The sequence below is a fragment of the Pristis pectinata genome, chromosome 37, assembly GCF_009764475.1.
Source record: "Pristis pectinata isolate sPriPec2 chromosome 37, sPriPec2.1.pri, whole genome shotgun sequence".
Classification (NCBI taxonomy): domain Eukaryota; kingdom Metazoa; phylum Chordata; class Chondrichthyes; order Rhinopristiformes; family Pristidae; genus Pristis; species Pristis pectinata.
Genome location: NC_067440.1, coordinates 9,347,196 through 9,360,558, shown reverse-complemented (window position 1 = coordinate 9,360,558; position 13,363 = coordinate 9,347,196). Strand labels below are relative to the sequence as shown.

The 13,363-nt window shown below is 43.1% G+C and overlaps 1 protein-coding gene across 11 annotated transcripts in view; it reads left to right on the top strand.

Moving 5' to 3' along the window:
- The window catches only part of LOC127586467 (GRB10-interacting GYF protein 2-like), a 90,463-nt gene extending 77,650 nt beyond the window's left edge, over nucleotides 1–12,813 (top strand). For all 11 annotated transcript variants that reach the window (XM_052044454.1, XM_052044455.1, XM_052044453.1 and 8 more), the window contains 4 exons: nucleotides 1,598–1,764; nucleotides 5,427–5,486; nucleotides 7,028–7,175; nucleotides 8,408–12,813. In XM_052044454.1, coding sequence (XP_051900414.1) covers nucleotides 1,598–1,764; nucleotides 5,427–5,486; nucleotides 7,028–7,175; nucleotides 8,408–8,475 — 443 coding nt within the window. In that variant the 3' untranslated portion in view covers nucleotides 8,476–12,813. The remainder of the gene's footprint in view (nucleotides 1–1,597; nucleotides 1,765–5,426; nucleotides 5,487–7,027; nucleotides 7,176–8,407) is intronic.
- The last annotated feature ends 550 nt before the right edge of the window (nucleotides 12,814–13,363 follow it).

The following is a 13,363-nucleotide window of genomic DNA, read 5'->3' as shown; positions in this document are numbered from 1 at the left end:
TCCTCCTGCAATGTAGACCAGCATACTGTTTGCCTTCCTAATTGCTTGCTGTACCTACATACTAACTTTGGTGAATCACATAGAAGGACATCCAGGTTGCTCTGTACACCAGTGCCTTTCAACCTCTCGATCTATAAAATATTCCTTGTGCCAAAGTCCATGACTTCATTTTCCGTGTTATATTCCAACTGCCACGTCCTTGCCCTTTAACTTAACCATTCTATCTCATGAAGCCCCACTGCATCCTTCTCATAGTTCATAGCCCCATTCAGCTTTGTATCATCAAACTTGGGTATATTGAACTTGGTCCCCTTATCCAAATCACTTGATGTAGATTGTGAACAGCTAGTGTCCCAGCAATCTTTACACACCCAATGAGTCACAACATTCCAACCTGAAAATGACCCATTTTTCCTGCGGTTGGTTTTCTCTCTGCTAATATTGGTTAAGGTGAGAGCAGTTAAGTTCAAAGGAGATGTGCAGGGCAAGTTTTTTTTTAAACAGAGTGGTGGGTGCCTGGAATGCACTGCCAGGGGTGGTAGTGGAGGCAAATATGGCAGGTATTTAAGAGTCTCTTAGGTCCATGAATGTGCATAGAATGGAGGGATATGGACATCGTGTAGACAGAAGGGATTAGTTTAGTTAGGCATCCAATTACTAGTTTAATTAGTCCGGCACAACATTGTGGGCCGAAGGGCCTGTTCCTGTGCTGTACTGTTCTATGTTCTGTATCACTTGAAATCCCACGTTCTCATTTTATTTACAACTGCTTGTGTGGCACTTTAAAGCTTTCTGAAAGACCAAGAACTGCACATCCACTAGTTTCCCCCTCATCTCTTCCGCTAATTACAACATCATAAAACTTTGTCAAAACTTTGTCAAATGTTTCATAAGTACTTGTGCACAATTACCACTTCCTGTAATGCTAGCTTTTTGTATTTTCCCTACTACTGATATCAGAGTAATAGATTAGCCACATCATCTCTATGGTTCTCATTGGTTCTGTCCAGCAACCCACTGGAAATTCTGTCTTGAGCCCCGCTGAGTGACTTTGGGTGGCATGTGATGGAATTCCAGCTCATTATTGCATGGGTAACCAAGGGATTGACATTGCATTTCGAGAAGTTTTTTCCTTAGTTTTTCCATCAGGTTTTCCTTGACTCGATGAATGTTTGTGACCCCCCCCACAAACGTGTAGCATTAAAATGACTGAGGTGCAGCGTTGTGTTTGAGACCATCGGTCCCTGCAGCAAAAAAAAAGTCCCAGGCCTTGCACAAAGCAAAGGTTCATGATATCTGCTCCAAATGTCAGAGCAACTTCTGGATGCTCAGTTTTCTGCTTCTCACCAGCTGTTCTGAGTGAGGTGAGGTCAGTTTTGATTGCCTTCCAGGGGCATTCATTGTGCCACTATCCCATTTCCGCTTAGAGTTGACACTGTTAAAAATTTGTTCTCTGGTTAGAGCCTTGCAGCCTAGAGGGGGGAAATCCTTGGCTTTGTGTTTCTTTGATTCATCAAGTCAGAATCCCTGCACTTAGAAATTGTATTGGACTTCTGGCACTCTTGCCTTGACCTCACTGGCATCTTTGTCGTTGTAGTTCCTACGTTTGTGTCCTTCCTTAAAGAAGTGGATTCGCCATATGAGGTGCATGATTACATTCGTGCATACCTGGGTGACACCCCTGAGGCCAAAGAGTTTGCCAAGCAGTTCCTGGATCGTCGTGCCAAACAAAAGGCCAACCAGCAAAGACAGCAGCAGCAGCAGGTAGTGTACATATGGTTGAGAAAAGCTTTGCACATGCCTGCAATGAGAAAATTAGGGCAGTGCAGCGGGTAGAGCTGCTGCCTCACAACTCCAGCAACTCAGGTTCAATCCTGATCTATGGTGCTGTCTGTGTGTGGAGTATCCCTGTGACCACATGGGTTTTCCAGTTTCCTCCCGTGTCCCAAAAACGTGCCGGTTAATTGGCTGCTGTAAATTGCCCCTAGTACATACATAAATATTAGATTCAACGGGAATGTGGGGAGAATAAAATGGGTTAGGATAGGATTAATGTTTTTTTTAATGCTGCTTGATGACAACGTAGATTCAGTGGGCCAAAGAGCATGTTTCTGTGCTGTATCCCTCAGCCTATGGCTCTAAAATCCCAAAGGCACAAGTGTCATGGTATGTAAATTCACTGAATTAACTTTGATGTTCTCCTTGTCACATTGAAACTACTTTCCCATTCCACTCCTTGACTTTTGATGGGATACTCTCGGACTGGCCACCCATTCCTTGCTGAAATGACATTATTCCTTCGATCCTCATTCAGTGCATATTGCAAGAGTATAGACCATTTTGATGGTCTCCCAAGAACCCCTGGTCTCAGTGTAGATGGTCTGAATTAGCAGGAAGCCTGATAGCTCCACCTGTCAGCTCTGGTTGCCAGGTTTGGGCTAAAAGTCTGCCTCTACTTCAGACCTGTCAGCTATCCAGCATACTTTTGTTTACTTAGCTAACTTGAGTATTAGCATGGGTTGAAGACATTAATAAGGTGTGATACCAGAGTGGCAATGGGACAGCACAGAGTGAGTATGCAAGTAGATTCTACAGAAGCACTGCTGCGATCCTAATCACACATTAATGGGAAGAAGAGCTGATATTAGTCAGTCGAGTTTATTGTCATATGTTCATTGTCGTCGTCCTTGAGTCAGTAGAAGGAGCATGGAGTGACTATGGTCACTGGTAAGTGAGGTGCCTATGGTTGGAAGCGTCCTCATCAAAGTCAAAGTCGAGTTTATTGTCATATGCACGTACATGTGTGCACAGCTGCAATGAAAAACTTGCAGCAGCATCACAGGCACATACCATCATCATATTACCAGCATTCACAAGAAGAACATAAATTATACACAATTTTTTTTAGAAGAAGAACACAATTAAAACAAAAACAGAAGTCCATTTTAGTGCCAAGTGATCAAAGTGGTCACGGTGTTGCTGTACTGAGGCAGTGATTAGGGTTGTGCTGGTTGGTTCAAGAACCAAATGGTTGAAGGGAAGTAGCTGTTCCTGAACCTGGTGGTGTGGGACTTGAGGCTTCTGTACCTCCTGTCCAATGGTAGCTGCGAGAAGGTGGCATAGCCTAGATGGTGGGGATTTTTGATAATGGATGTCGCCACCTTGAGGTAGTGCCTCTTGTAGATACTACCAATGGTGGGGTGGGATGTTCCTGTGATGTATTGGGCTGAGTCCACTACTCTGTAGCTTCTTGCATTCCTGCACATGAGACTCTTTACATTTGCATGGCAATTGAATGCTGGAACTGAGTCAAATTAAACCCTATTCTTCCAAGGTGGTAACTTGGTCCAGCAATGCAGCCTCCGTTGCAGATTCATGAGGTAAAAGTCAAGAAATTGTCCTGATTTCCTTGAATGGGTGCAGCTGCTGCCACACTACGTTCAGCATCAGTCAGAGTGAAACAGCCTGCTTCACTGGCACTCATCGCACACCACTGACACATCCATGTACTCTATCCAATGATTGCACAGCAACTCGCCAGAGCTGCTCCCAGGTTTGACGACAGCAGTGGGTGCACTGGTATATTAATATTTCCAAGTTGTACACCATCCCAGCATAGGCATGCCATTCCTCCAGTCAAAATCGTGATACTCCTCACCAACAATACTTGCACTGCACTAAACAACATTCAAGAATTTTCACCGCCACTGTTTTAGGGGTGAATAGTATCAATAAATGCTGGTCACTTTAATTTATGATCCTAACAATGAATGAATTTAAAATAATCCCTCAAAGGACCTTGTAAAAAAAAATCTCCAAATGATTCCTTCCTCTCCCCTACCAAGACAATGGCATCTTTGACCCCTGCTTAAGGGTGTAAAAGGCTGTCACTTTTCAAATAAGTAATCCACCTCTATTTTCCGTGTACTACCTGTATCCATCACGTGGAATGCCTTCCTTTCAAATCTACTGCTTTGTAGATGATGAGGGATTATTGAGGATTATCCACTGTGTCTTTGTGCTTCAAAAGGCTTTTGAATCTCCTGCTCAGAACAATTCAGATCTGTGCCTGAGGTGGCTGCAGGTTAGCTGTGTTGAGTGGACATGATAGGCCTGATGGTCTTTCCTTCCTGTCGTAAAACAAAATGCTGGGCATACTTAGCAGGTAGTATCTGTAGAGAGAGAGAGAGTTAATGTTTCGGACTTTGAACAGAACCATTCTAGTCTTTGACCTGTAACATGAGCTCTCTTTCTCTCGCCACAGATGGTGTTAGTGACATTGTTCTTATACATTACAAATTTCTGCTATCTTTGTTTTGCTGCTTGTTTTCTTGCCTGAAAGTTTTATATATTAGTAGGTTTTTTTTTAAGCTTTCAATTAAAATAAATTGGTGCAGGGGAGTCTTGTCGTTTCCAAGGGCTGGGACACCCAATGTGGCATTGACTGACCGGCACTTAATGTGTGCCCAGTGGTTTCCCTCCCCATTATCTACTCATTCAGCATCTGAGTTTTGAAGAATAGACCCAACGATCTTGAGAGTAAGTTTGACTCTGCTCCTGATTTGTGTATTACCCTTGCATAGACTTTCCTGTTGAGGTTGCTGGGAATGAAAGTCAAGAACAATATTGTGAAATATTACAAGTAGTTGCCTTGCCAATAGAGTGTCTCAGCGATACAGCATGGAAACGGGCCCTCATATTCTCTCCACATCGCCATCAGCCCCCCACCCCTATAGTCTGCTACTTATCTACACACTGGGGCAATTTACAGCAGCCAATTAAATTACCAACTTGAACATTAGGATGTAGGAGGAAACCGGAGCACCCGGGGGAAACCCACACGGTCACAAGGAGAATGTGCAAACTCCACACAGACAGCACCGGAGGTCAAGATTGAACCCCAGTGGCTGGAGCTGTGAGCTGTAAGGATTGTGTAAGTTGAATGTACCACATTGAAGTACTAAGACAGCAGTTTGCCTTTGAATTTATCTCCCTCTTTGGCGTGGGATGGTTTAGGGAGCTGAAGGGAAAATACTTGACCACTGGGGGGCTGAAAGTTACTAATGTCCTCGTTCAAAGGCGGCCGTAATGCACAGCCAGATCAAATCAGTGCGGCACTGCATAATTAACTGTTGACACTGAAGGACTTTCTGATGGCCTTTTTATGACAATGTGGGTCAGTGAATTGTGCAATTAGTAAGTTTCAGTCACAGGTAACCCTGTTCTTTAACTACCATTTGGACAGGTTGTGAGGATGAAAGCTGCAATAGAACATGTAAAAGGAAGTCTCCCTTCTCCTCTGTTCTTTGTGTCACACCTTTACCAACCCATAAAAAGTATATCTTTTCCCAGAATCTCAGTGTTCTGATGCATTTTATATTTGGGTCCAGTCCTTACAGATTTGATGTTTTCCTTTTTCTTCCTAGTTAACAAAGGAGCTTTTAGGCCTCACTGGGAACCTCTCTCTGCAGCCTGACAGATTACAGGTGAGTATGGAACTTTTCTGCTTTCTTTTATTCCTGCTGTTATGGTGGGAAATGGTTGTCCTTCAGGGGACAGGAACATTACAACATAAGCCCCACTACACTTCAAGATCATGGCTAATCTTCTATTTCAATGCCATTTTCCTGCTCTATTCCTTTAGTAGATGCATACCAATCTCTGTTTTGAAGAAGCTTCTGACTGAAGTCTGAGTAAAAAGTTCCAAATGTGAAGAAATTCTCCTTGTTTCACTCTTAATGAAAGAGTCCATCGCTTATTCTAAGACTGACCCCCTGGTTCTGGACTCTTGTCAACAGAAACACCCTCCCTGCATCTGGCCTTTTGAGCACTGTAGGATCACCATTCAGTGAGATCACTTCTCATTCTTCTAAAATCTAGACCGTGCAGACCCAGTTTATTCAAACTCTTAATGTAACCCACCATCCCTGGAACTAGTCCAATAAATCTGCTACCTTCTCCCTGTCGAGAAAGGAGACCAGAACTGTATACAATACACCAGGTGTGCTCAAGATTGTATGGTTCGCTAGACCGTGCAGGCTAAAAAGGCAGTGGAAAGGAAATTACTGCTGTCCTAATTGCACTGATGGGACCCAATCTGTTAGTCATCACACCTCCAGTCTGAGTCCCATAAGTATGCCATACCACTTTTTAGTTCTTTCCTCTTTGTTTTCTTCCCAACAATTTTCCAGCTAGCAATCCCTTCCCCCTTTCTCTTCCACTTCTCCCATGAAATGCCCAAAGTTGTTCTGCAGGATTCATGCTGTATTCACTACAGGCACCAATGCCTATTTAAAGAGGATTTTGAAAGAGCTATGCCAGAGCTAATTCACAAATACAGGGAGATAAAACGGTTCCTTCAAACACCACGACCCACCATATTGGAATGTTCAAGAACAGAAGTGGTTAAGTGGGTTTGTAGATGGTTTTGAGGACTTGGGGTGGCACGGTGGGAGATTTTGCCTCTTAGTTGCACTAAGTGATACTATTTCTATAAATTGAAATTGGATGAGATGGTTAAAAGCAAGTAAAGGATGGGAGGAAAATGCAAAGAAAGCCCCACTTGCCCTGTTACTGTCCAGTGGAGCAATGCCCCCTGGGTCCTGCAAATGGTGTTTTGGATTGGGCGGGAATTTTCACATCCCTCATCCAAGACCCACTTGCCTCTTTCCCCCCCTTTGCGGAGGTGCTGACAGATGCTGGATTGTGGTGGCATGTAAGCTGGTGATCCTCAGATGACCTTACTCAGGTCACAGTGTAAGGGGGTGTTTTAAAGCCGAGCCAATGCATCTGTGCCGTAACTTCTAGCTGGAGGTGTGGCAGTGGGGGAGAGGAGGGTGTGTTGGGGGGGGGGGGGGGGGGGGGGGGGTCAGCAGTTAGAACAGTAACTAGTTTTCCTTCTGTGAACCACTCGCAGCCCAGCGACACTAAACCCATTTGTTGTATCACTTCCGCCCAGCTGGTGAGTCAGGTTGCCTGTCTAAGCATTATGGTGAATTAATTGTGTGAACGGCTTCTCTTGTGTCAGGACTCCATCTGGGGGATCAGTTCAAACAGCTTACAGTCACTGTTCCAGGCTAATCACAACAGTGCACAGCAGTCATCTTACGAGAGCTCCCAAGCTGGGAAAAAGAAAAAGAAGCAAAAGATGGTGAGGGCTGATCCTAGTATCCTGGGTGAGTCGCACTCCATTTTAATCGGGTTGCTATTTTGTGTAACTATTGGAATGTGCAAGGGGAATGGCCAAGTTTCCTCTATCTTGCTCAGTTCACTGTAGTTTTTGGTTTCCACTCACTCATTCAGGTGCTTATGGGGAACTTCATTCCATGAAACATTCCCTTCCTTTCCAAAGTTACAGATTTATGAATGTCTAAGCTTTATGGAAAGTGGCACCTTGACAAGGAACCTCAATGCAGGTGGCTTATTATGTCTAAATATTATAATAAGCTTTTGTTTCTTTGTGAAAACCAGTCCCATCCCCCCTCTTTTTCTGTCTCCACTTCTCCACCCCTCCTTGCCTCTCACTTCCCCTGGCCCCTTCCTCAATTCCCAGGATGGGTATATTTCTACAGATGTTGGTATTGTTGCCCTGAAGGTTGTAGTGAGCTGTCACCTTGAACCACTGCAGTCTGTGAAGTGCAATATCGTCAACTTCTTTAGAGACTTGTTACAGCAGATTTTATCAAAAGGCCTTTGAGAGCCGATTACATTGGTCTGGGGACCTGTGTCACATAAGCCAGACTGGGTAAGGACAGCAGGATCCTTCTCCCATTGGGGCTTTGAGCCCATTATCTTTTCACAACACTCTGGCAGCTACTTGGTTACTTTAATAACATTTGCATAGTTATGAACTTGAATTTAGATTCCCAATATGCCATTCTTGGATTTGTGCCCTCTGGATTAATATTGAACAACATCATAGTAATTTACTGCACCTTTGTCTGTATTGGCTGTTTAAAAGATCAGTAGTGTCCATACCCAAAATTTTGTTGATAACACTTAAATTCCTCATTGATAAGACCCTGACCACTGAATTTTGTGTTATTTATAGAACTGGTTTGAGATTCCATTAGCTCTTTGGGGCGGAAAAAAACTCATCTTCCCTTTAGGTCCGGGTTGGTTGATTTGAATCTGTTACATCTAGTTATTGACTTGCTCGTCAGAAGGAGTGGTTTACTCCAAGACCCTTTGTGATCTTGAAAGCCTTCATTTGATGTAGGAAAATACCCTTTTTATCATACAGGCATCTGAATTGCATGCCCAGTATCACCACCGCTGTACTCCACTGTGCTTTTACATTTATGCTAAGGATAAAGCATAACTGTAGCATTGAGAACTCGGGACCTCAATAATTTAGATCTGAAAAATATCCCTTTTTAATTTGTCTGCTTTCTTTTAAACACAACAGGCTTCTCTGTGAATGCATCATCAGAGCGACTGAATATGGGAGAAATAGAGACAATGGATGACTTTTAAACAAGGTTTTTTTTAAAAAGTTCCTAAAAGCTGCCTTTGACTCCTAATTGACCATACCTGGAACATGCTTCATGGTAGGCATCCACGGTGATGAATCCAGGATCTCCGCTCCCTGTGCTGGCAAGAAGTGTGAAATTCACTTAATTTTTTTTTGTGAACCCTCTGGGTACTTCTGCTCTTCATTGGATGAAGCACCTTAATAACCATGCACTTTATCAGACATTGTATATAGACTGAAACTGGAGGTTTTCTTGAATATAAAGTTCCTTTTTTTTTGGAAATATATCTGCAAAACACTGTTACTGTTTTTAAAAAAAAATTGTTTTTTTTGAAAGGACGTGGAACCTGAAGAAATGCACTTAAAGACTGAATCCAGAACTGGAAGTTATGGTGTGCTATAGTTTGGACAATGTGATTTGAGTGTTTAGGTCCCTTTTTTAAACAAAAAAAAGGAGGCAGAGAGAGAGAAAGAAAAGGGAGAGGATCAGGAGGCCACTTACTCAGTTTTGCTTTGGTTGCACATAAAGCACCGAGCTACATTGGACTAACCCGAACAGCACTGCGCGAGAGTGGATTTTCAGCGTTTACGTGGTGCTTTATACAAGGAATGTATATATAAAAAAAAGACAATAAATACATACTTGGACAGAGTAGTTCAAGTGGACTGCTGCGTTGACAGCTTTTTGTTGGTTTTGTTTTTTAAAAAAGAAAAGCTATTTTCCCCACCCCTTCCTAGGTTAAGTACCTCTTAACCCAGGAATCCAAGCTCACCGGCAGTAACGCGGAACCCACGCTGTCTTGACAGCCACGCGGACTGCACCACACCCAGAAGCGGGTGGCAGCTGAAGAATCGGAAAAGGGAAAGAAGGGGAAAACGGAGAGAGCCTGACCCTCCATTTTGCTTTGTTCTTCAAAAGGTTGCAAGATGGCGGAAAGTCCCTAAAAACCCTTGTTATCCCTTCCCCTACCCCCCTCCCTCACCTTACTCCACTGAGGTGACTTAACAGCTGTGCAAGGGCTGTACGCTAATTACCACTGTTCATGTGGGACCATTCAGTCTTGTGTGTTTTTTTTTAAAGAGGATAGTTGTACTTGGTCTAAGTTTGTGTGTGTGTTTTTTTTTCCCAAATTTAAACTTCTGTTCCCTTTTGGAATAGATCCAGAGTGGTAGGACTGAAGTGCATCTCTTTAAAAGTTGGCTGCTTTGTATTTGGACTCTGGCAGAATGGCTCCCACTGATGATGCATGTTTTTTTTTCTTTTTTGTTTTCTCTTATCAAACCACAACTTGTCTTAAAGCTTTAAGAAATGAGGTGATCCACAGGTTAGCATCCAGAAAGTCTGGGTGGAAAAGTGTGCCCGCTTCACAGGCGACTCTTTCGGAAGATTGGAACCATAGTGAAGTCTAGTTGACTTGTGACCGGACAGAATAAAGTCAGTAAGTGTCTGCAGAGTACATTTAAAAATGGCGGTGAAACCCTTTGAGGAGAGAGAGAGAGGGAGGAACAGTGGTTCAGTTTAGAAGATGCACCAACTGGGCGCAGAGCCTTACAGTGCAGAATTATCCCAGGTTGCAAACTCCTGGCTAAGGTGGCAGTAGGATTTCTTCAGATTGTCCCAGAACCAGATCAGTGGGTTCTGCTAGCATTTATCCTTTCTTGCTCCATTGACTCCTGGTCTATAGCATCCAAGTGGATCTGGAAGCAAACTTGGTTCTGACACTTGTGACTGCATATATGCTTTCCAGGGTTGTGGATGTTTGAGTTGAGAACCTAATTTTGTGGAGAGGGGGGCAGGAGGGAGAAATGGTGCATTTCTGCTGGAACGGGGCCTACAGAGTCTGCATGTGCAGTGCCGGAGAACCTGGGTTAGACACAGTGGTTTGGAAGTGATTGCATATCATTTACTAATTGTGGTAACTATGATTATAATGTAATTGAGTGTAAAAGTAAAGACCATTTCAGTATTAACTAACCTCAAGTGTACTTTCCCAACGAGTGAGTGCATCTCAAAACTTGGTGTGAAAAGGCTGTTTGCATCTCTCTGAAAGCGTTGTCTTTCATCCCCCCCACCCCTATCCCTAAATGTGTTCAGCTAGCTGATTTATTACATATACACTCCAGAGCACTGTTTAAAATAGGAATTGGGCATGAAGATAGTAACTGTGCAACTGTTGCTGCATCACCCATGTACGTGTGTTTCCTTGCACTACAACAAGCAGTAACAGCTCTTCCCCTGTTCACGTTAATTTTGTGCCCCCCCCCCCCCCCCCCCCCCAATCCACCTATGGTGCACCCTTGCATCTGGTTAATTACTGCAGTGGATGCAAGGAGGGAGAATACTGAGCTTTATTTTTAAGTGGCTGTATCTTCCCTTTCCTAATTGAAAGCTTATAAAGTGCATTGTGCCTGATTTGAGATTGCTGTTTCTGTTATGTCTTCGCTTAAAAAAAACTCAAGCATTTAAAAAAAAGTTATCTTAATTCAAACAACCCCGTTTAGTAAATTACCCTGAGTAAGTTAAGTGAGGATCGTTTCCTTCTGAACTAAATTTGTTTCAACTGGCGGAAGTTACAGAAGCTTTAATTGAATGGGATGTGGTACATTGTCTGAGTTGCTCTCATGAGAATGTAGTTGTAAACTGTTTTTAATTGTGTGTGTGCTTGCCCACAGGTCAGCACTTCCTTGATCCCTTGTGCTAGGGGAATGTGCGCACAAAATTAAGAACCTAATGTACTTGGAGTGTAAGCATTAAGATGCAACCAATAGGACACAACTTGTCCTTTACCAGGGTACTCCGTATTTGCATTTACCCCATATAAATCTCCTCCACCCTACTCCCAAAGCCTGTAATTGTTGGAAGTGTTGACCTGGTATGCACACTGTTCACATGCTTACTCACCTCCCACCCACCCACTCACTATCTAGGTTAGTATTCAGGCTGAGTCTTTTGAGAAGCAGGCTAGTGCTTCTTCCAAATTTAAGCAAAAACGCACAATTTTTTTTTTCCAAGTGGGTTGGGCACAGAGAGAGTAAGAATCACTGCATGACCTCTAATCCACTGAAGGTATTCTTTATTGTCCATTTCCCCAGCAAGCATTTTGTATTTTTTTTTTAAAGTTCTCCTGGGTAGACTGGTTGTGTTGCAGTTTACAAAATGTGGTCTTCCCTGTGGAAGGGTTCACTGCTGTCACCAGACTGGTTTACTTCTAATTGTGATGTGGTATGTTCTGAATTGGTCCCTTCAAATGACTCCACCTTCATCCACCACCCTAGTGTAAGATAGTTCAAGGCCCTTTCTCCACTTGCACCCCAGAGTTGAGATGTCTCTTAGATACGTGTTCTGGTTATGGTGGGGAAACCCGGTGTGTGGCCTTGGTGAATGTTTCTAGGTCTCCAGCGTGGTCTAATGCGATCTTGATGACAGCAATGGGGTCAACAGGATTGAAGACCATTGAGAGTGATGGAAAGATAAACATAGGACAAATGCATCAGCTGCTGCAAGGGTTGCACTCTGGAGCATTGCATTGACTCCTGGCCCCAGTATAGTTTTGTATAAAAACAACCCCTTCCCCAGGCCATGGCAGTCAGCATGCTCATCTGGGGTCAGCTTCACTGCAAGATTTACTCATTTTGTGCCCATTTGTGTTTGGCTGCTATTGTAAGGAATGACGATTGTAAGACTATAAAGCCATGAGCTAGCTTATTCAGCCTAGGCTGTACTGGTCCAGATATGAAGCACCACTTATTGCATAAGCTAAATTAATTCTGCACTCTTCTCAGTGTAGATGTGTATATTTTAAACCATGTCGGGTTTTTTTTTGCGCAATGCCACATTTTGCTTTCTGGAGCACATCCAGGAATGTAGGCAGATGAAGGAGGTTTTTTTTGTTGGCTTGGGAAGGGAGGGACATTGGGGAGTTAATGCAAGTTGGATGACTTATTTGCACAACTGTTTCATTTGATTTTACAACCAATATCTGTCGTAGGGGAGGGGGGTTGGGTGGGGTACGGGTGTAATGTACTTTTTTAAAAATTGTTGTGCATAATCTCCAGAGCTTTGTAGATACTTTGCTTACTGTATTAATAACTTGTACTTTTTGTTGGTTGGAAGCCTGACTACAGAGTAAAAGTTTAAACCTCCCTCTGCTAAACACAAGATATTATTTTCCAGGTTGGGGAGCTGTGTGAATACTGCCTTTTCACAAGTCTTTTGAGCTTTGCATTCTTTTTGTGGATGTAATAAGGGGAAGGGGGAGGTAAAATAAGACAGACAAATGTAAATAGTTTGAGATGTAAAAAAAACAGAATAAATTCGTACTGGGTTTCTGAAACTGAAATGGCTTTTTTGTGGTTGTACATCTCTCTCACTTCACATTTAGATTGTCATGTTGCTCACTCTGATTACACTGATTCTCAAACACTTTACTACTCAATTTACTTACAATTGTTTCCACTTGTGACCAGCTTCAATACCCCAGTAGTTACGGAGGTCAAAATGTCACCTGTACAAAGAGTATAGCCAACTCTGGAAGAGCCAGTCACGGAACTGCACCGGCTGATACCTCTGCATCATATGGGAATGAAAAGAATGTGATTTCGCTGTCCTTACTACCTCGTAGAAATCCTTGAGTTGTCAGACTTTCAGGTGAGACATTAGACTATGTTAGTGCTCAGGTGGACATGGGTAACCTTGTGGGACTCTGAAGGGCAGCTGAGATTTCCCTAGTATTCTGGACTGTATTTATCCCTCGGTCAACACCATTGGAAAAATATCTGGTCATTATCACATTGTTATAAGTTGGCTGCCACATTCCCTGCATTGTACCAGTGCTCTTCATTTAATTGCTTGAGTGGTTGAAACACTTTTGGGCAACTTGGTTTCAGGGA